Source organism: Aspergillus mulundensis (genome assembly GCF_003369625.1).
Source record: "Aspergillus mulundensis strain DSM 5745 chromosome Unknown scaffold_1, whole genome shotgun sequence".
Taxonomy (NCBI): Eukaryota; Fungi; Ascomycota; class Eurotiomycetes; order Eurotiales; family Aspergillaceae; genus Aspergillus; species Aspergillus mulundensis.
Genome location: NW_020797889.1, coordinates 3,698,004 through 3,718,480, shown reverse-complemented (window position 1 = coordinate 3,718,480; position 20,477 = coordinate 3,698,004). Strand labels below are relative to the sequence as shown.

The 20,477-nt window shown below is 53.5% G+C and overlaps 4 protein-coding genes across 4 annotated transcripts; 3 read left to right on the top strand and 1 right to left on the bottom strand.

Annotated features, from left to right (window-relative positions):
* Positions 1 to 40: 40 nt before the first annotated feature.
* On the bottom strand, positions 41 to 4,822 carry DSM5745_02638 (putative ATP dependent RNA helicase; the record flags this gene model as incomplete). The annotated part of the gene is made up of 9 exons (XM_026744654.1): positions 41 to 244; positions 344 to 692; positions 750 to 963; positions 1,034 to 1,418; positions 1,462 to 1,603; positions 1,653 to 2,423; positions 2,471 to 3,358; positions 3,415 to 4,030; positions 4,081 to 4,822. 9 exons carry the CDS (start codon positions 4,820 to 4,822, stop codon positions 41 to 43), a joined length of 4,311 nt encoding a protein of 1,436 aa, XP_026607817.1.
* A 515-nt stretch (positions 4,823 to 5,337) lies between these two features.
* Positions 5,338 to 14,789, top strand: DSM5745_02637 (putative translational activator; the record flags this gene model as incomplete). Its single annotated transcript, XM_026744653.1, has 11 exons — positions 5,338 to 5,392; positions 5,460 to 7,988; positions 8,035 to 8,229; positions 8,277 to 12,101; positions 12,150 to 12,341; positions 12,391 to 12,546; positions 12,598 to 12,679; positions 12,729 to 12,870; positions 12,919 to 13,466; positions 14,146 to 14,566; positions 14,640 to 14,789. 11 exons carry the CDS (start codon positions 5,338 to 5,340, stop codon positions 14,787 to 14,789), a joined length of 8,295 nt encoding a protein of 2,764 aa, XP_026607816.1.
* Positions 14,790 to 15,947: 1,158 nt separating this feature from the next.
* DSM5745_02636 (uncharacterized protein) lies at positions 15,948 to 17,959 on the top strand (the record flags this gene model as incomplete). The annotated part of the gene is made up of 9 exons (XM_026744652.1): positions 15,948 to 15,985; positions 16,042 to 16,100; positions 16,160 to 16,280; positions 16,321 to 16,474; positions 16,547 to 16,741; positions 16,801 to 16,829; positions 16,891 to 17,389; positions 17,438 to 17,553; positions 17,635 to 17,959. The coding sequence occupies 9 exons, from the start codon at positions 15,948 to 15,950 to the stop codon at positions 17,957 to 17,959; spliced, it is 1,536 nt and encodes a 511-aa protein (XP_026607815.1).
* A 415-nt stretch (positions 17,960 to 18,374) lies between these two features.
* DSM5745_02635 (uncharacterized protein) lies at positions 18,375 to 19,948 on the top strand (the record flags this gene model as incomplete). The annotated part of the gene is made up of 6 exons (XM_026744651.1): positions 18,375 to 18,563; positions 18,611 to 18,752; positions 18,811 to 19,106; positions 19,254 to 19,598; positions 19,690 to 19,852; positions 19,902 to 19,948. 6 exons carry the CDS (start codon positions 18,375 to 18,377, stop codon positions 19,946 to 19,948), a joined length of 1,182 nt encoding a protein of 393 aa, XP_026607814.1.
* Between the last annotated feature and the right edge of the window lie 529 nt (positions 19,949 to 20,477).

Below are 20,477 nucleotides of genomic sequence, written 5' to 3'. Positions count from 1 at the left end.
CTGTCTATGTATGTATAAGATAACCTCCTCCAACAAGATTCTACACCCTAGCCGCCCAAATCCCCTGCCAGATCTCCATCCACTTCTGCTGCTTGTACGACAGCGGCACCTGCGGGTCGCGGAAGTGACCGGCGAGAATCTCCCGTATCCGCGTGGCGAGCATCTTCATCGCGAGCATGGATTTCCAGTCGCGGAGGGAGAAGCGCAGTCTGTTTGTGTCGATTGAGAGGATGCCCGGGTACAACTACATCCAGTTAGTTTCAATAGTTTCGATCGCCTAAGTGGGACGGGGAAGGGAGAAAAAATATTCATGGGGTTAGGGACAATAGGTGCCGGCACGTACCTTGAAATCCGCCTCCCCACAAAGCACCGCAACCGCCCAGTCCTCGACAACCGTCGTCTCAAACGCATTGTAGTTCCTATTCCGCCCCTGCATGATGTGGTAGTAGCTTACGTACTGGCTGGCGCTTGGCGGCTTATCCGCAGATGCGGAGGGGACTCTATTAACCGATGTCGGATGCAGCGTGACGGCCTGGTTATTGGCGATGTTGCGCCATCCTTTGCCCTCGCGCGTCAGGAGCTTGGGGTAGAAGCTCCAGGCGACGACGGACTGGATGAGCGTGTCGTTTTCGTTGTTTGTGTCGTAGGCCGGAGGGGTCTCGAAGAAGTGGCGCTGGCGGGTGGAGCGGGCGCTTTTTCCTCCTCGTTAGTTTTTTACTCTGATTGAGAAAATGGGTAGATATGCGTACCGGTTCAGAGAAGCCTTCTGGCCCGCATCAAGCGAGATCAGCCCCGCGTCGGCAATCGAGACCATGAGCTGGAGCTTGACGTCCTCGATGTTCAGCAGCGTCTGCAAACTGAGGAAGTTCTTCCGGCAGAATGCATATTCGTTCGCGCCGGGTGTGCCCCGGGTGCGTTTCCACGCGCAGTATGCGTTGTAAACCGTCAGTAGGTCCGAGTCACCTGCATCTCGCATTAATTCAAATCCTACACGCTACTCCGTAGGTAGATAGGAATTGAAGGAGAAACGTACCCCGTCTGAACCCAAGCCTGACCGCCTCCTTCTGAGAATTCGAGCCCATGGTATTCACAAACGGCGACTTGCATGACAGGATCGCAGCGATGCTGATCGCCGCATCGAGACACTTGAAGAACGCGCCATGGATGATGAGTTTGCCGAGGAACACATCCAGTGGGAGCTTGGCCAGCTGTTGTCCTAGTGGGGTAAGGTTCTCCGTGCTTGTCAGGGCTTTGACTTCCTTCAGTGCGTCGATCGCTCGTCGGATGTTCTTTGAGGATGGCGGGTCCAGCGCTTCGAGGAGCGTCGGCTCAACCTCTCCAAGCTTGCAGATTTTGACTCGGAGGACGAGGTCCTGCAGGGAAAGTCGGAGCATTTCGGGGGTTTGTTGCTCGGCCAGCTAATCGGTCAGTATTTGTGGGAACAAGGGGACGTTGACGTACAAGTTTGTCATGGCGGTGCTTCGTGAACATATGGAAGCAGATACCCCTTTGCACACGACCGGCGCGACCACGTCGCTGTTTCGCGTTTGCCCGTGAGATGAACGCCTCTACTAGTCGAGATAGTTGGCGTCGCTCATCGAATCTACTCAATTAGCTTTTTTCTGCCATTTATGTCTCGCGCTGGTACCCACCGCATGGTCTTCTCCTTGCCCGCGTCAATGACCGCCGTGATATCAGGAATCGTGATACCCGTTTCTGCAATATTGGTGGCAATGACTATCTTCCGCATGCCCTCCGGAGGCACCACGAACGCCTTCTCCTGCTCGTCGCTAGCGATTGAAGAGTGGAGAGCGTGAACAATCCACCCTTGCTGGAACGTCGGCTCTGCCAATAGCTCGTCATTCAGCCGACGAATTTCCGCCATACCGGGAAGGAAAACTAGGATGGCTTTGCTGTAGTATTCCATCTCCGGGGTCGTCGCAAGCTTCATCAATAGCCTTTTGATCAGCTGATAATCAACTCGGTATTCATCAAAGTTCATAATAGTTTCTCGTGTTTGCTTGGAATAGCTTTCCAGCGTCGCCGCGACTCCGCTGGGCTCACCCTGACCGGATTCCACGTCGTCTTCATCTTCATCGTAGGTTACGTTAGCTTCATTTTCGGTCGTTCGATACTGCGTGAGCTCCACTGCATCCTCGAGGAACTTCGTCTCGACCGGGAAGGTTCGTCCAGGGATATTCAACACGGGAACACCGCCAAGGTACGTGGAAAAGCGGTTAGCGTCAACCGTCGCAGACATGAGAATCAGCTTTAGATCCGGCCGTTTCTGCATTAAGCGCCGGAGGACAATAAGAAGAAAGTCGCTGTCGATGGAACGCTCGTGTACTTCATCGAGGACGACATGGGTAATGTCTTGGAAGTCGTCAGGACGCTCCAGCATCCGCACTACAACTCCGGTGGTCCTGCTTCTGTTAGCCTATTCCAGTTTCCCTAGGATTGGTTGACATACGCGAATACCAGTCTCGTTGCTTGGCTGACCTTGCTTTCTAGCCTAACGGCAAAACCGATCAACGAGCGCGACGTTCCAACGTCGTTCTTGCTTTCTCCCAGTTCCTCGCTTACTCTGCGCGCGAGGGAAATGGCGGAGATACGCCGTGGTTCGGTAACGTAGATCTTGCACGGACGGCCTGACATCATCTCGTGCTCAAGAATAAACGAAGGAATCTGCGTACTTTTACCGCTTCCGGTCTCACTGCAAATGATGAGTGCACGGTGGCTATCGAGCGTGCTGAGAATCTCATTCTTGAACTCCCAAATAGGCAGATTCATTCGGCCTTGGACCATATATTGGAAGGCCGGCGTGGACGACTTCTCCATCCAGATCCGAGCCAACTGCTCATTGATTCCTGAGACATCCTTTGTACCCGCTCGTACTGGGGAACGGTTCCTGGGCGTACCGTTCCTCTTGCGGAAGTTGTCAGACAGTACGACATCGTCCTCGAATGCGCCATGGTTCTCTTGTATCAGCTTCCTCAAATCTTTTACAATCTGTTTGTCAGCATCGTCATCTTGCACCTTTTTTGCACTCGAGAATTCCGTCCAAAGATCTCTCCACGCCGCAGGCAGACGCATATAAGCCTTGCCTTCTTTCGAGTTCTGGGGGAATAGGATAAAAAGGGCAAAGGTGGATGCGTAGGCTTCAGCTTGCTGTGATGTTGGCGTAGCTATTTTATCCATAGAGACAAATGTGGCATATGAGGTAGACTTTTGTGTGACTGCATCATTTGCAAAAGGAGGCGGCATTTCCTGTGGCTTTGACCATCTCACCTCAAGTGCCATCCGATTCAGATACGAGGCGGTTGAGATGTCTTTGTAGGTAACTTTACACCCAGAGTCACTGCGATAGTCAGCACGAGTCACGGCGGGGGTGCACGGAACGGGGGATGTGCATACCGTGCCTTGCACGACTCCTCCAGCACACGGCGAGGACTAAGGCCTGTCCACTTGCCAAAGTCCCTGGTCGCGATCGATGCCTTGTTCAACTCTTCTGTGATGACACCCAACTCTAGAGAGGGCTCTTGATCCTGGAACATGTCCCCTAGGAGATATTCAACCTCATCATCCACAACTGGTGATGTGTCCGGTCCCGGCTCCTTTTTCTCGACCTGCTCCTTTTCTGTGTTGACTTCGGCCCGGCGAAATATGGCAGCCTCTTTTCTCAGTTCATCGAGTTTATCCCTCCAGAGGTACTCCGCCTCTTTCCGGTCAAAAAGTACGTCATTCTCAATACTTGAAATCTTGCGCTGAAGTCTCAATGCTTGAGGGTCGTCAGTTGCGCCAGCAGGCTGAGCTTTCTTGCCTTTCTTGGGCTTGTCATATATTTCCGGTCGAAGATTGTACAGGCGAGTTTGCAGGTCCAAGTATTTTGGAACCAGCGTGTCCGGGTCGAGAGAACTGTCCGAATCATATGGGTCTGGCTGGGGAATAATCTCTCTGATGACAGGTTTCGCCTTCTGCGCTTTGCTGCTTGCGCCACTCTTAGGTGTAGATTTTCCTGATGATTCTCGATCTGATGCATATTAGCGCTTGCGCTTCATGCGACGCCAACACTAGGGTTACCGGAGATCCAGGAAACATTCTTATCCACGTCTTTGCGCTGGCCGTTTGTCTGAGTGTATGAAGGTAGTTCCTCGGGGCTGCAATGCATCGCAAGCCATTCAAGAGCTTCTTCCAGATTGCAGACAACGTCACGGTTAGTGATGGTGAAGTTTCCAGCAAAGTATATCAAGACATGCTTCAACGCCTCTTCAACCCTGTGCTCGGGGAAACCCAACTTCAACAGAGTGTCCTTCAAAACCCAGAGCTTCGTAGATAATTCATCCTCCGGGACAACTCGTTTATCCCGCACTGGTTGAGGGCTCAGTCCCTGCTCCTCCGCCTCGGCCAGAGCAAGTATAGAACTCACGACATCGGACGGAAGCCACTCGACATGGTTCACTGGAACTGACTGCTGTCGGAGGAGCCTCCGTTCAGTTTCTAGCTTCCCAGCTTGACGAACGGCATCGCTCTTGCACTTGGCCGCATGTTTCTCAACCAGTATCTGTAGCTCGGCGTCCTCCAAGTGCCGCTCTAGTTCCTCCGGAGTGTAGTTTTGTAGAGACGGGGCTTCGTTTGTGCTTGGGGCAGGTTTTGTAGGTTCGGCCGGCGTGGGACGGTCACTCTCGGATACTGATTTCGAATCGGCGGTCGATGCAGGTTCCGGTGTCTCAATAGGCTTTACTTTGGAGGGGACGGAGACTGTTGCGAAGCCGCGGGCAGGGTTCGCGGCGGGCTTCTTCTTTTTCTTGCTGTTCGGCGGCATATTGCAGCGCTACTGCGCCTATGGAAGCTTCAGCGTCTTCTCAGACGAATAGCTGGTCAGAAATGAATCACAATGACTCACTTGCAAGAGAAGAGACTGGGCGTGGATGATGCAGGACGGAAGGCGGCGAAGCTCTTCTTCCCCACACAACCGTCGAAAACTCTTATGACAACATCACCAAGAGCAAACGCTGAGCAAGAAACGACATGCTCCCGGCCACCTAACATGGACGACTTTCCATGGGATCAGGTGAAATCCGGAGACCTCGAGAGCCTGCGGGTCGTGCTCTTGTCGAGTTCGACTTCGCGCAGGACTCGTGTTCTCAGTGATCTCCGCGAGAAAATCGGTATTGCCCGCCCCTCCTCCGTGGCAGCAGCCCAATTCTGACCGCGTGCTTGGTGCTTCGTCTTCACAGGGTCCGATCTACCGGAAAACGCCCGCCAGCCCCTCCTAGAGCTTCTTCTCAAGACAATTCCGCGATATGTTGACCGCCCGTCTCGTCAGGCCGCCCAACAATGCCTCCGCTCTCTACTCAAAGCGCCCGTTCCAACCGACGATCTGAAATACTTGGTGTCGGAATTGCAGACGGAGACGTCAAAGTCTAGTCTGGATGCGGGCTCCGCATTGGTTCTTCTAGAATGGTGCTCAATCCTCCTGCAAACCTTGAAGAGCGACACCGAAACCCCGCTTCCCGTCGTGTTGGCGATCATCGCTCTGGATGCCCGGGCGCTCGAGACATGTCTGGCTGCTCATCCCAAGCCGGCAGTGGAAAAGTCTGCCCTGAGGGTAACAAGGCGCGCCCTGCGTGCGGTTTTCTCTGACACATGGGGCGACGACGCTATCAAGCAGTCGGTTCAGCGCCTGACCAGCAATGCGACCACTGGACAGAAGAATGCGCCACTTATTGGCGTCATTTCCGGAGTCTGCGCACGCCTATCTAACAAGAGCAACGTCCTAGAAGAGGAGAAGAAGACCATCATTGCATACTACATTAAAGAACTCGTCGGGGCCAAGGCTGCGCCGCCTGCACACATCGCTAATGGCTTGTCCGACTTCTTCGAGTCTTTCATTACTGACGCGGATCTCACGACGGAGATACTCCCTCCGCTGGAAAAGGCAATCTTGCGATCTCCTGAGGTGGTATTTAGCGCTCTGGTGCCATCGCTTTTCTCGTCTCTGCCTTCGGAAATCGATCTTTCAGAAGTATTACACACTCGCCTGCTGAAGCACTTGCTGTCTAGCATGAAGTCGAACAACCCTGCCATCCGACAAGGTGCTCTGAAATCGTTCGAGTCGCTTCTATCCAAGTCCAAGACCGAGAGCCTTCTTGTCAGGATTGCCAGCGAGGTCATCAGTCCCCTGAAAGGCAACAAGATCACCAGCCCAGAGCATCGTGGTATTTACGCTCAAGCACTTTCAGTAGTCGCTCCCACATCTGATATCTCCAAGGACATTGTCCAAGGGTTTGTGCCGGTTTTCACGCGCGAGTCCAATGAAGCTGCCCTCGAACAAGAAATCATGGCGTTTTCCAAGCATCTCACCCACCTCATCCAGTCAAAGGTGAAGATTAGCGACGACGTTGTCAACGCCATTGTCAAGGGGACCGCAGACAAGAAGATTCCTTTCCGGAGACTATGGCAACTCAACATCGGCCAGGCGATCTGGCAAGCTGAACCTGCAACCCTTGCGAGCCCTGAGATCGAACCCTTCGTGACGAAGTTCTTGATCAAATTGAAGGAGATGTTCAAAGAAGTCTCGTCGAACCCCTTACCGTCCGCGCAGAATGGTGCGCTTTTCACAGCCTACGTATACCTCGCCCTATGCGGGCGATTATCTGCGCTCGAGACCTTCGACAAGGCGGCCTGGGAAGACTCAGTCGGACAATCTATGGCTCTCCAACCGAAGCCATCATTTCTCTTGAACCCCAAGGCTTACTCCAAGTTAGCCTCCCAAGCAGAGATTCAATGGGCCGTCAGAACCCTTGCTGCTGTCCCTTCTGCGGCAAAGTTCGACAGCGCTGATGCACAAGCCAAGACTGCCTGGGGCGAGGCCTTCATTTACGCCATCACGGCACCCGGGCTTCACAATAGTTTCCGCGATGAAGCTGCCCGTACTCTGTCAAGTGTGCACGAGACGGACGCTGGTGTAATGGGACGTGTCATTACGGACGCCCTCTGGGCATGGATCCTTGCCTTCAGGACGGGAGAGAAGGAGTCTGCTCCCATCTCTGCTGGTCATGAGCATCAAAGATTCCTCCACCTGGTTGCAAAGGCGATTTGCCCCGCGCCTTCAAGCCCAGAGTCGTCCGAGCAGTCCTCTGCTGCTATCAAGAACCAGCTTATCAGCCTGCTACTCCTCGCCCGGCCCGAATTGATTCTCAACGTTTCTTGGATTGATCTCTGCCTGAGGACTGGCACGGATCCTGGTGACCTTGTTCGTGAATACCCCAGTGAATGCATGGATCAATTGATCCGCGTGCAAGAGGATCCTATTCAGTCAAAGGTACCGCAGATTGACGCTGCTATATGGGCAGCGGCTGGTGACTTGGCTTTCGTGGCTCCCGATGTCATGGTCACTCGTCTTGTTGGCCAGATCAAGGAGGATCTGGACGTTTCGCGTGTGTCCCATTTCACCCCTACCGATGCTGCTATCGCCAAGACTCCAGAAGGCACCATGTTCGTAGACGTGCTGAACACAAAATCGAGGCAAGCCTTTGACAAGAACACCAAAGACTACGATATCCTCAAGTGGGAGGAGGAAATGCGGGCACACTTGGCTCAGAAGCAGGGCGAAAAGCCGAAGAAACTCACTGCAGACGAGCAAGCCAAGGTGAAAGCTCAGCTGGCGAAGGAAGCCAAGATCCGTGAAGACGTTTTGCGTGAGGTGAAGAGAATCGAACGAGGCTGCGGAATCATTCAGGGGCTTGCCGCTGGACCAGCTATTGACGCAGACGACTGGATTAACCCTTCGCTCGCATCATTACTGTCACTCGCAAAGGCAGGAGCTGGCTTGTTTGCTGGCGACGTCGTTTCAAGTGCCTACATCAAATGTTCGGAGAAGGTCTCTACGCGTCTTGGCCCTCTGCGTCAATTTGTCGGAGTTGCGACTCTCAGAGCCATAGGCAAGGGCTCTGTTCCGCCTGAGATGGAGGTAGAACCTCTTGGAAGTAAGTTTTTCAAGATAATCTGATTACATGCGCTAATTCTTCGCAGAGCTTGTTACAAGGATCCTCTATCGCTTGCGCTTTGCCTCTGAACAGCGCCCTCTTGATAATTCCTCTCTGGCATACGCCCTGCCCCTTCTATTCACGATCCTCGTCCAAAACGGCATTGACGAAGAAAAGGGCGATGAAGAGGGTGAGCAGGTACTGCTTGCTCTTGAAATCATGTCCTTCCACTCGGGCTCATGTTCGTATTTCCCTTGAACCTAGCGATATTTCACTGACCCTTGTTAGTCACCGATAACCGTTTTCCTCGAGTAGAGATTCTCCACCAGTTGATAACCTCGATGCAGAGATACACCCAGCACTACAAGCTCATCAAAGATACTCTGTTCGATGTCAGCAGATACATCGCACCGAACATCAGCGAAGACGAAGTGAATGTACTCCTGAAGGGCACCATTGTCTCGGAACCGTCTGTTCGGTCGGCAGTGCTTCAGGCCATTGACGCTGAAATTGACCTAACCGACCTGGACTTCTCCGAGCATATCTGGATTGAATGCCATGACCATGCGGAAGAAAATGCCGAGGTCGCCGAGAGCATCTGGGAAGAAAATGCTCTGGAGATTGATGAGACCGCATACGGAAAGCTCATTCCCTACCTCGATTCCGAGGACCCCAATCTCCGAGGGGCTGCGGCTCGCGCGTTGGCCCATGCAGTCGAGTCAAATCGCTCGGTCTTCGGGGATATTATCGCTCAGCTTCAATCGAAATACGAATTCGAGATTCGACCAAAGGAGCCCGAGAAAGACAAGTATGGCATGCCGAAGAAGGTCGACACTACGGACCATTGGGCGTCTCGCAGCGGTATTGCTCTTGCTTTTGGAGCCATGCAAAACTTATTCGAAGGCGAACAGATCGTTTCCTTCCTCCGCTTCTTGATTGAACGAGGGCCGCTTATTGACCGCAGCAGCGTGGTAAGAGATCAAATGGCCGAGAGCGGAAAGGGTGTCATTGCCGCGCGTGGCCAGGAGAAGGTGGAAGAGCTCATGAAGCTTTTGGAAACAACTCTGGAGACCTCAGACAAGGGAAGCGAGACCTCCGATCTCCTTAACGAGGCAGTCGTCGTGCTTTACGGATCTCTGGCTCAGCACCTGAAGTCGGATGATCCTCGTCTGCAGACAGTCATCAAGAGACTTCTCGCCACCCTCCCAACGCCATCCGAGTCTGTTCAGTCCGCAGTGTCTGACTGTCTTCCGCCTCTGGTCCGACTTGCCGGGCGCCAGAGCGGAAAGTACGCCCAGGAGATGCTCGATCAACTCCTTCAAACCAAGGGTTACGCAACCCAACGTGGTGCGGCTTATGGGTTGGCAGGTATTGTCAAGGGACGGGGAGTTTTCACTCTGCGCGAATTCCGGGTGATGCCTCATCTCCAGGATGCTGCTGAGAACAAGAAGGAGCCCCACCAAAGACTGGGTGCTCTGATGGCGTATGAGTTGTTCGCAACGATCCTTGGCCGAACATTTGAGCCATACGTTATCCAGGTCGTCCCGCAGCTCCTGGCCAGCTTTGGTGACTCGAATGCTGACGTCCGCGAAGCCTGTTTGTATACAGCGAAAGCCTGCTTCGCAAATCTAAGCTCTTATGGCGTCAAGCAGATTCTCCCTACTCTGCTTGAAGGTCTTGACGATACCCAGTGGCGTAGTCAGAAGGGAGCCTGCGATCTGCTCGGAGCCATGGCCTACCTCGACCCGCAGCAGCTTGCCGTCAGTTTGCCTGAGATCATTCCTCCTCTAACTGTCGTGTTGAACGATACCCACAAGGAAGTGCGCAATGCGGCGAACCGGAGTCTTCAACGATTCGGAGAAGTTATCAGCAACCCCGAGATCAAGTCTTTGGTTAACGTGTTGCTCAAAGCTCTGAGCGACCCCACCAAGTTTACCGACGAAGCCCTTGATTCACTTATCAAGGTGTCCTTTGTCCACTACCTAGACGCGCCGTCTCTGGCTCTTGTTGTTCGCATCCTTGAGCGCGGTCTTGGCGACCGGTCAGCGACGAAGCGCAAGTCTGCCCAGATCATCGGCAGTCTGGCTCACCTTACGGAGCGCAAGGACCTTATTACTCACCTGCCTATCATTGTTTCTGGACTCAACCTGGCTATTGTCGACCCTGTGCCGACAACTCGTGCGACTGCCTCCAAGGCTCTTGGTTCCTTGATCGAGAAGCTCGGAGAGGATGCCCTTCCCGACCTCATCCCCAACCTTATGTCTACCCTTAAGTCGGATACCGGAGCTGGCGACCGGTTGGGATCTGCCCAAGCTCTTTCCGAGGTTTTGGCGGGTTTGGGTACTACCAGACTCGAGGAGACGCTGCCAACCATCCTGCAGAACGTCAGCAGCGCCAAGGCCACTATTCGCGAAGGTTTCATGACCCTGTTCATTTACTTGCCTGCCTGCTTCGGAAACAGCTTCGCGCCCTACCTTGGCCGAATCATTCCACCTATCTTGGCTGGTTTGGCCGACGATGTTGACTCAATTCGTGAGACTTCCCTGCGTGCCGGTCGCCTGCTGGTCAAGAACTTCTCTTCAAAGGCCATTGATCTCCTTCTTCCTGAGCTTGAGCGCGGTCTTGCGGATGATAGCTACCGCATCAGATTGAGTTCCGTCGAGTTGGTTGGCGATCTGCTCTTCAGCATCACGGGTATTTCGGGCAAGGCCGATGCCGAAGAAGAGGAAGAGGAAGCTGCACAGGCTGGACAGTCGTTGCTCGAGGTACTTGGAGAGGAGAGGAGGGACAAGGTTCTTTCCGCACTGTTCATCTGCCGCTGCGATACTTCTGGTCTCGTCAAGACTGCGGCAATGGGTGTCTGGAAGTCGCTCGTTGCGTCTCCGAGAACTCTCAAGGAGATGGTCCCTACCTTGTCCCAGCTCATTATCCGCCGCCTTGGCTCCTCCAACATGGAACAAAAGGTCATTGCCAGCAATGCTCTGGGAGACCTTATCAAGAAGGCCGGAGAGTCTGTTCTCGCCACCTTGTTGCCTACTCTCGAGGATGGCCTCCAAACCTCGCCAGATGTGGATGTCAAGCAAGGTATCTGTATCGCTCTCAAGGAAATCATCACGTCTTCTTCTCCAGATGCGCTCGAGGATTACGAGAAGATCCTTATCTCCATTGTCCGCGTGGCATTGGTTGACCACGACGATGATGTTCGGGAAGCGGCCGCTGAAGCCTTTGACGCCCTGCAACAAATCCTGGGCAAGAAGGCTGTGGATCAGGTTCTGCCCCATCTCCTGCTCTTGCTGAGGAATGACGAAGATGCGGAGCAAGCATTGTCGGCATTGTTGACCCTTCTCACGGAGCAAACGCGTGCTAACATCATCCTACCTAACCTCATCCCGACTCTACTCACATCGCCCATCTCCACATTCAATGCCAGAGCTCTCGCGTCGCTTGCGGAGGTTGCTGGTTCTGCCATGGCTCGTCGCCTGCCCACTATCCTGAACACGCTGATGGAAAACATCATCTCGTGCAAGGATGACGAGCTGCGAGAGGAGCTTGACAACGCATTCAGCACGATCCTTGTTTCCGTGGATGAGTTTGACGGCTTGAACGTTATGATGAGCGTGATGCTGGCCTTGGTGAAGCATGACGACGAGCACCGCCGTACCCGCGCGGCCGATCATCTCAAGAAATTCTTCTCCGAGGCGGACATCGACTTCTCCAGATACTACCAAGACCTTATTCGCGTCTTGTTGATCTCCTTCGATGACTCTGACAAGGAGGTGGTCAAGGCTGCCTGGGGCGCTCTCACCGGGCTTACTTCTCGTCTGCGCAAGGAGGAAATGGAAGTTCTGTCCGTCCCGACCAGGCAAATCCTCCGTGGCGTTGGAGTTCCCGGGGCCGACCTACCCGGCTTCAGCTTGCCAAAGGGTATCACTGCCATTCTGCCGATCTTCTTGCAGGGTCTTTTGAACGGCAGCGTTGAACAACGTACCCAATCCGCTCTTGCAATTGGTGACCTTATCGACCGCACGGCTGCAAACTCATTGAAGTTGTTTGTGACTCAAATTACTGGTCCGCTCATTCGTGTCGTGTCCGAGCGCTCAGTTGATCTCAAATGTAAGCAACCGATTCACCTATATATTAACTAATCTGACACGGATCCAGGTGCCATCTTCTTCACACTCAACAAGTTGCTGCAGAAGATTCCCCTGGCTGTGAAACCTTTCCTGCCGCAGCTTCAGCGAACCTTTGCTCGAGGTCTAGCGGACCAGACCAGTGAAACCTTGCGTGACAGGGCTGCCAAGGGTCTTGGAATTTTGATCACCCTGACGCCGCGTGTTGATCCGCTCATTGCAGGTACGAGGCCTTACCAATTTTCCAGTTATAGGATGCTAATCTAGGCCAGAACTCATCACGGGTACAAAGACCGCCGACGTCGGCGTGCGGAATGCCATGATGAAGGCTCTACAGGAGGTTGTCGGCAAGGCTGGAGCGAACATGAGCGAGGCTTCCAAGAACTCCCTTCTCGCTCTGATCGACGACGATGCCAGTGACCAGACCGGTATGTATCCAAAATACTCAAGCGTGAGCTTGCAAAAACTGACACCAGCAGACGCCGTCGCCATCACGAACGCCAAGTTGCTTGGTGCACTTGTCAAGGTTCTTCCTCCGGCTACTGCTGGCCCGCTCATCAAGTACGTTCAACTCCGAGTTCATCTTAAAGTAACTACTAACAGCTTTTAGGAGTCGCGTGCTCACACCAAACTTCTCTCATGCGTCCATCTTGGGACTGAATGCTCTACTTGTGGAGTCTCCGTCATCCCTGACCGAGAACTTCGCGGCAGAGACTCTGAACTTGATCTGCCAGGGTCTCACCCACAAGGATGTAAGAACTCTACGATGCTGCAGACAAGGGCCATGCTAACGCGAACAGCCCTTCATTTCCGACAACAGTGTCCTCGCCGCTGGAAAGTACTTGCTACTTGAAGAGCAGCACAGCTTCGAGAGCAACAAGACTATCTTCGAAGCTTTGGCGCCATGTCTCCAACCCGGCACGCCGTCCGACACTCGGCGACTGGCGCTGGTCGTGATTCGAACAGTCAGCAGACTGCATCCCGAACTGGCACGACCTCATCTTGCCCTTCTCGCGCCACCGATCTTCGCCGGCGTTCGCGATATGGTTATCCCCGTCAAGCTGGCTTCGGAAGCCGCCTTCCTCTCCATCTTCTCCGTGGTGGACTCGGACGCGGCGGTCTTCGACAAGTATATGGCCGGACCCGGTGCAGAACTGCCCCCTGGACCCAAGCGGAGCATGTCGGACTACTTCAAGCGAGTTGCAATGCGTCTAGCCACCCAGGCACGGGAGAGGAGAGAGGCCGAAGGTGGACAGGGCGGTCTGGGGCTGTCGAACGACGAGGTTGAGGACGAGAAGGAGGTGTGGAGTATTGGAAAGGTCGAGTTGGAGGGGTCGTTTGGAGACGAGTGATGATTCTGTTATGCTTGACCTACGATGTGCATGAGTTATAGATAGATCTATACCCTTGTTTTTCGGGGAATCTATATCCAGTTCAAAAGTTGACCGTTATCGATCCGATAAGATAGGCAGCACGTGATTCGGTAGAGCGGCCGAAAAGGTTCACCAGCAACACGCGACATCATGAGTAAACCGATTCCAGCAAAAGTAGCCAGAAGAGAATCCAGGAAAATGAATAGCTGCTTAACAGCTACAAGTGACAATGCGGAGTAACTAGCAGAGTTAAGGACGTCTAGGCTGCCAAGTCCCTCGACTCATGATGACGGGATCCGGGCTAGCGTGGGGTATGAGCCCTAGAGTGGAGGCACTCGCTTAGAACACAGTGGCTTAGCTAATCACCCGCCCCGATCTCAAACTCCTCACTTTGGGAATTCAAACCGTTGTCGAGTGCAACGAACATCATCCGCCAACGACCGTCGATACGCCGACATCAAGATGTGAGTTCATCTCCCGAAGTCGATATATTGTTTGTGCGGAGGAAATACTGCTCTTTGATGGACGTCTCCGCCGTGTCCTGCGCACCGGGGATGGTTCAGCTGCGACCGATAGTTTTTCGTCTTGTTCTACCGGGATAGGGATTTTTCGAGAAGGGCCTCATGCTGACTGCGTGTTTTTCTCGCACCACAGGGTCAACCTTCGCACCCAGAAGCGCCTCGCCGCCTCCGTGGTCGGCTGCGGCAAGCGCAAGATTTGGCTCGACCCCAACGAGATGAACGAGATCTCCAACGCCAACTCCCGCCAGACCGTCCGCAAGCTCGTCAAGGATGGCCTCATCATCCGCAAGCCCGTCACCATGCACTCCCGCTCTCGCGCCCGTGAGCTCAACGAGGCCCGCCGGATCGGTCGTCACCGCGGTCTGGGTAAGCGCAAGGGTACCAAGGAGGCCCGTATGCCCTCCGGTCTCCTCTGGATGCGCCGCATGCGTGTTCTCCGCCGTCTCCTCGTCCGCTACCGTGCCGCCGGCAAGATCGACAAGCACCTCTACCACGAGCTCTACCACCTCTCCAAGGGTAACACCTTCAAGCACAAGCGTGCCCTGATCGAACACGTGAGTCTCCGATGAACGAGTGGCGGAACAACTGGGATGGGTGGAACATAGACTGACTTGACTGGCTCTGCAGATCCAAAAGGCCAAGGCTGAGAGGCACCGTGAGCGTCTCCTCAAGGAGGAGATGGACGCTAAGCGTGCCAAGAACAAGGCTCTCCGTGAGCGACGACAGGAGCGCCTCGACGCCAAGCGCAACGCTCTGGTCGGCGAGGAGCAGGAGTAAATGCTTTGATTTTGTTTCCTTCGTTGCTGGGCTTTGGCGGTGCGGATGTTTGAACTGGGGAATCGATCAACCCAAGAGATATCATTTCAGGTCGACCACATCGCTTGTTTCCACATACCTGGTTCGGCTCGGTGGGATTGAAGCATCCGGGATGCCCTGGGCCTGGGTTCGGGACCGGGGGAAAGAACTCGTTTCTTGCTTCTCTCTTTCTCTGGTGAAAAGTGGATAGAGGGAAGGGAGGCAGGGTATATGGAAACGAGGAAAATGGAATGAAAAAATATGAACAAGGATTTCTTCTACAAATCAATGGCATGGCGCTTCGTGTGTGATATGGCAACTTGGATTGATTGCATTCTACCGTCTTCTCTGCCCGCCAGTCCGCGCTCTAAAATATAATGTCGTAACGTTCTTCAGCCGGTAGTTCCCCTCCACATTCGTCCTCTAGCGTGTCTTTGGCGCGTCTCCAACGTCGACTCACCTTGGTACCTGGGTTCGCTCGTCACATCCTCATTCCCTTCGCACTTGAATGACATGCGGAATCCTCGACTCAACCATGGTATATTCACTGGACACGCCCGGGTGAACCTGCACGTAACCATCGCGGTAACCAACAGCCGCGAAACGGCCCAAACGCAGTGAACAAGGCCCCGTCATTCCCCGCGCCAGTAACAGCGTCCTGTCACTTCGTGGTCCCCCGGCCTCCCAGGCTCGGGGTATAAATATCTCCTTGTTTCCCGGCCAAATTCGATCTCCCTCTCTCATTTCTCCATCGTCTTCTCTTTTTTCTCTAAGTCCGCGAGGTTTTATACTATCGAGCATAAGTCCTCTTACATAGTCTCTTATACTTTGATGTATATTTTTATACCCTTCGATGGGACTTAGTACTTAGTCTTCCTTATACTTGCCTAAGCATTGATATATATTTATGCACTCTGCTTATACTTGGTATAAGTTATACCTTGTTATACATCGTAATATATTTATGCACTATGCATCATGCTTATACTTAGATATGCCCACGATATATATTTGTACCTGGACCAGCTTCCTTCATACGCTACCTTTCCTCGGTTATATACCTTGATAAATATTTATCCTCTACGTCTACCCTATGTATAAGCTATATAGTCCCTTAGTAGTTTCTTATACCATTCAAACATGGATATATATTACCTTCTCCATCGTCGGTTTCCTTGGTCAGTATCCCACTCCTTTTCACATCGTTGAAGTTTACTGCTAACCACTTACGTAGGCTCGTCGACTTTCCAACCCTGAGACTGCGCAGACGCAAACACGTCGTTTTCATGCCAGGTCGGTAGCAATTTCCACCGCCCCCGTTATAACAAGTCCATTGGCTAACTTCTCGGTAGCCTGGCTCCTTGACTGGATTCGTACCTCGGTCCACGACATGCCTTGGTCACAGCCCAGCATTCGAACCACTGCTATTCAGTCGCTCAGCAACTCGCGGCAGGACCCGGCATACTGGGCCTGGTACGTGGTCCTGCGCCCCGATCACCTACCATCTGACCAGCTACCCCTACTACATGAAGCACGCGCGGGATGGCGATCGTACGTTCTTCAGACACATTGATGTGGACGTCAAGACAGCTCTCGACAGAGGCCGGGGTGCGAATGCCACGCTGTCCAGGGCTCACTATCCCTGGACAACGAGGATGCCGACAAGTGTACGGAGATTTTGCCTAAGAGGCACAGCTGTTGGAAGGCTGAGCAGTGGTTGGAGCGGATGAACGATTGAGGTGGCACCAATGGCCTTACGGACCGCTTTCTTCCGCACCGACTGGGCGATGAGTCCATGCGACAGACTTTATGTTCAAATCACCCATCCGCATGCACGGCACAAACAAAATACCCATGGACTGCAGAGATTGACAACGGTCAAGCCAAAGAGCAACACCACCCGTGACTTGAAGGCTTCCCAAAGTCAGCGTCTGGTAAGTGATCAACCTACTCCTGGATAGAGATTTGAAATCAAGGCTAACACCGTGCTTAGCCTCGGGATTCCGAATCACTATTCCACTGGTTAGAACCCAGTGCCCTTCCTCATACCTCAAGAACTGCATTGGCTGACCACGCAGCTTAGCCCTTTACGCAAGCCACTTAGCTCCCCTGGACGAGCGAATTCACGCCCAACTCCATTGAGTCTCGACCACAAACAGCTACCCCCGCTGGTTTTCAGCAAGCTCACCGAGAGCCCCTTCTACGGGCAGCTTGCGCTTTCTCTCCTGACGCGCCTTCAGATTAACAGCATGATAAAGGGAATGTTTACGGAACAGCATTGTATGGTGGAACAGCTGTGCTCCTTTGTCAGCAATTGCTTTTACAAGGGTCAGCTGCGCACCGTAGCGGCTATAAGCCCGGCCGTGCCCGCTATTAGCAACACTATTGTCCTGCATCACAAGGCCACCCTGCACCAGGCCAGGCCCCTAGTATTCCTTGATATTGCGGGCGCGGAGGACCAGCACAACACACACGACATCTCTGTCATCAACCCGAACAGCTGCACCGCGGTGGTGGCGCTGGCCAAGGACCTGATCACCAACCAGATCAATCTTCTCAGCCCGTACGGTGGCCAGGCGCAGGTCTACTTCAATTAGTTCTGCACCTGCCAGCCTCTCCATATAATCTAGGTGTCCACCGTGCACGACTATCAGGGCAAGAAGAACATGCTTGTGGTGGTCGACTTCACCGCGTGTTCGAGCCTTCTTTTCGCCTCCGATCCCCACCGATCCAAAGACTCAACAGGGTAAGGCCCCCAATATCCGCACCCTGAACTTGTTGCCAATCCCATCTAACATCATCTCCAGGAATCAATTCTCGAGTATAGCCAGGGGGGCGTAATGCCGATCCTGTACGACGCCATCTGCAACAGCGTTTTAGTGTATTGTACATGGCTCCAAGAGAAGCAAGACGGGATAACCGAGGAGGATTCGATATCGACCACGATCGACATCGCCAGAATTCTCTGGACACGGCTCAACAACAAACAAAGAGCAAGAGCAAGAGTGAAGAGGCTACTGCCGCCACTTCTATACAGACTTGCAAGGCAGGTTTTAGTGGACGCGAATGGCACAGAGGCTGGCCATAATGCGATGGCCCAGCTGTTGGCATATTGGGTCAAAATCGTGCGGTACGATTTCGATGCCATTTAACACACCGGTAATTCTCCTATCCAGTGTACTTATGTGGACAATTTGACTAACAACATTATTAATACAGATAATTATATCTGCGGTATCTTTACAGCAGAGCCAAGGGCTTGTGCGGGCGTGGCGATTCCCAGATTTCCGCTTCATGTTCATCAATGGGGGACGTGAAGCGCTGGATCGAAGAGCGCATGGGGCCTGGAGGGACACTCGCCAGAACCGAGTCGAGGCCGTCCTTTTGGGCTTGCCCTTGACTCCAATCAACCTGCAATTGCCGCCGTGAAGGTGCCCTATCTATTGGGCCGTTGGCGTTCATCGATTCCATCTCGAATGCCGGTTCTGTGTCCTCGAGCTGCCTTCTCGTCCAACCTTCCTCCAGCCAACTCCAGGCCAGAATTCCATGCTGACTGGCATACGCAGTATGCGATCCACGCCGGGAGAGCTGGCAGGCGTCTCAGGCGCTGCCCTTCAGCGAGGGGGTCTTGAGGTGGAGAATTACCAGTTGCTGAGTGAGAACGGCTGTAAGGCCGCGCCACGCGTGCGTGCACATGAAGTTAGCACGCAGGCCACCGACAGCGAATTGGTCCCTGGTGGCTTTCTCCATTATATCGTCAGCGATGTGGCAAAGGGGGTACTCGAGGATGACAGGATTTTCAGGAGCCTGGTAACTTTGACCGTCTTATGGATCCCTTTGATCACCTTCAGCTGCGTCCAACAGCCTTGACCGCAAAGCATGAACCAGGATGGAACGAGTTCAGTCCACAATTAGAGACCTCATGCGCTAGCCGCATGGTGAGGAGTATCGGGCTTTCCCAACCATTATTCCATGATCCCGTCGGTCCAACTCACTGGATTAGGGGCCATCAGCGACGCGCTGGTAGGGCGTCGGCGCTGGGATTCCGCGGAGGTGATCGAAGAGATTAACCAGGCCTTTAACTCGAGTGCATCCGTCCGGAAAGAGTACTTCAGCAAATGGCGCAAGAGGGCTATCCCCATTGCCGTGGCCGCGTACGTGAAGTTCCGCAAACACGAACGCCAGTACTTTGGGAAGTCTGGCTATGACTATCGCAACACCGCGCCTGCGCCCAATCCCGTCCCCGCCCATGTGTCCGAAGCCATTGAGGAAGCATTGAAAGAAGCTGGCGTGACCGAGGTGCCTGTCGATGTCCAGCCCTTGGGGCAGCAACGTCGCTGTTGTCCGATCTTCACAGAATATCTCTTTCGACTGGATTCCTCCCTACTATCGAGACCTTCGAGAGATGGGACCTTAGACGCTTAGACGCCTCGAGCTCTTTGATAGGACGCTGTACAACTTCCCCGTTTCGGCAGTCGCGGGTTTTCCCAGCAGGTCCATGACGATGTGAAAGCAATCCGTCCGGTCGTGCGCGACTTGATGTGGCGCCGCCGTATCGATGAACTCCTTGATCCCATTGACCTGTTCAATGCATGGATTAATCCAGCGTTGCTGTGGTGCGTCGGAGGAGTAGCACAAAGCAACCAACCTGCTACCGCTCCTGCGGAGGACGCCGACGATGAACTGTCCGACTACGGCAGTGCCAGGTCTCCTGACGTATCAGGCTTGTTTGTCCAGGCTCTCTCATCATTGTTCGTTAAATGCAGATACCGATCTCCGCCTACGCCGTTAGTATGAACACGATTTCTGAGTGCGCCGGGAGAACTTAAGGATCTGGCTTCATTACCCCCGTCAAAACCATCCCTGGTACAAGGATATTCAGATTAATCCTAAAGCCCTGGCAGCGTTACCTGGAGATGCATGCGTTGCTGATGATTTAATGGTGCAGGAACTTGAAGCGGTTGAGTTTGATACCGCAATGGATCTAGATGGGAAGTTTGAAGAGCTTCCGCCAGAGATTGCTATTGTTCCGGATCTAATGGCAAGTACCGAGCTATCTGAAATACGTTGACAAGCTGATGCTAGGTCCCCTAGCCCTAGTCCTATCTCTAGCCTTAGCCCTCTACATCTACGCGACTTGAGGAGCAGGGACTGGATAACCGCAGCCAAGAAGCCCCTCACGACGACAAAGACAGATTATGAGATCCTGGGAAGAAGGCCGTTGACAATGCGGAGGTACACCGGAAAATGCCGCAGGGCAAAGATCTCGTACCATCCCTACACTCTTACGCTGTCAGTCATCGGTAACGCGTCCATGCCGACCTTTAACATGGCATGGAGGCTCTCAAGGCTTACCCCGAACACCCCAACCACACATTCATCCAGCCATGGAGATCATTATAACCACACTAGAAACGGCTCTTCTTTCATATTGCATCAGCACACGTCAGCAACCGTTTCGAATTCCAATGCTCCCACGCTTTCTCCCGCATGGCCTTGGTCCTGTTCGAGTGCGCTTGAATCCAAAAGTACTAGGCGCGGTGTGCTTGGCTGGCCGCCAAGGTGGCGCCTTACGATTTCCCAGTGCCGGAATACCATGGTACTTGCCACGAGCGAAGGGTGGGTTGAGCTGGAAGACCGCCTGCGAAACTGCATGATCTCTTTCGTGAG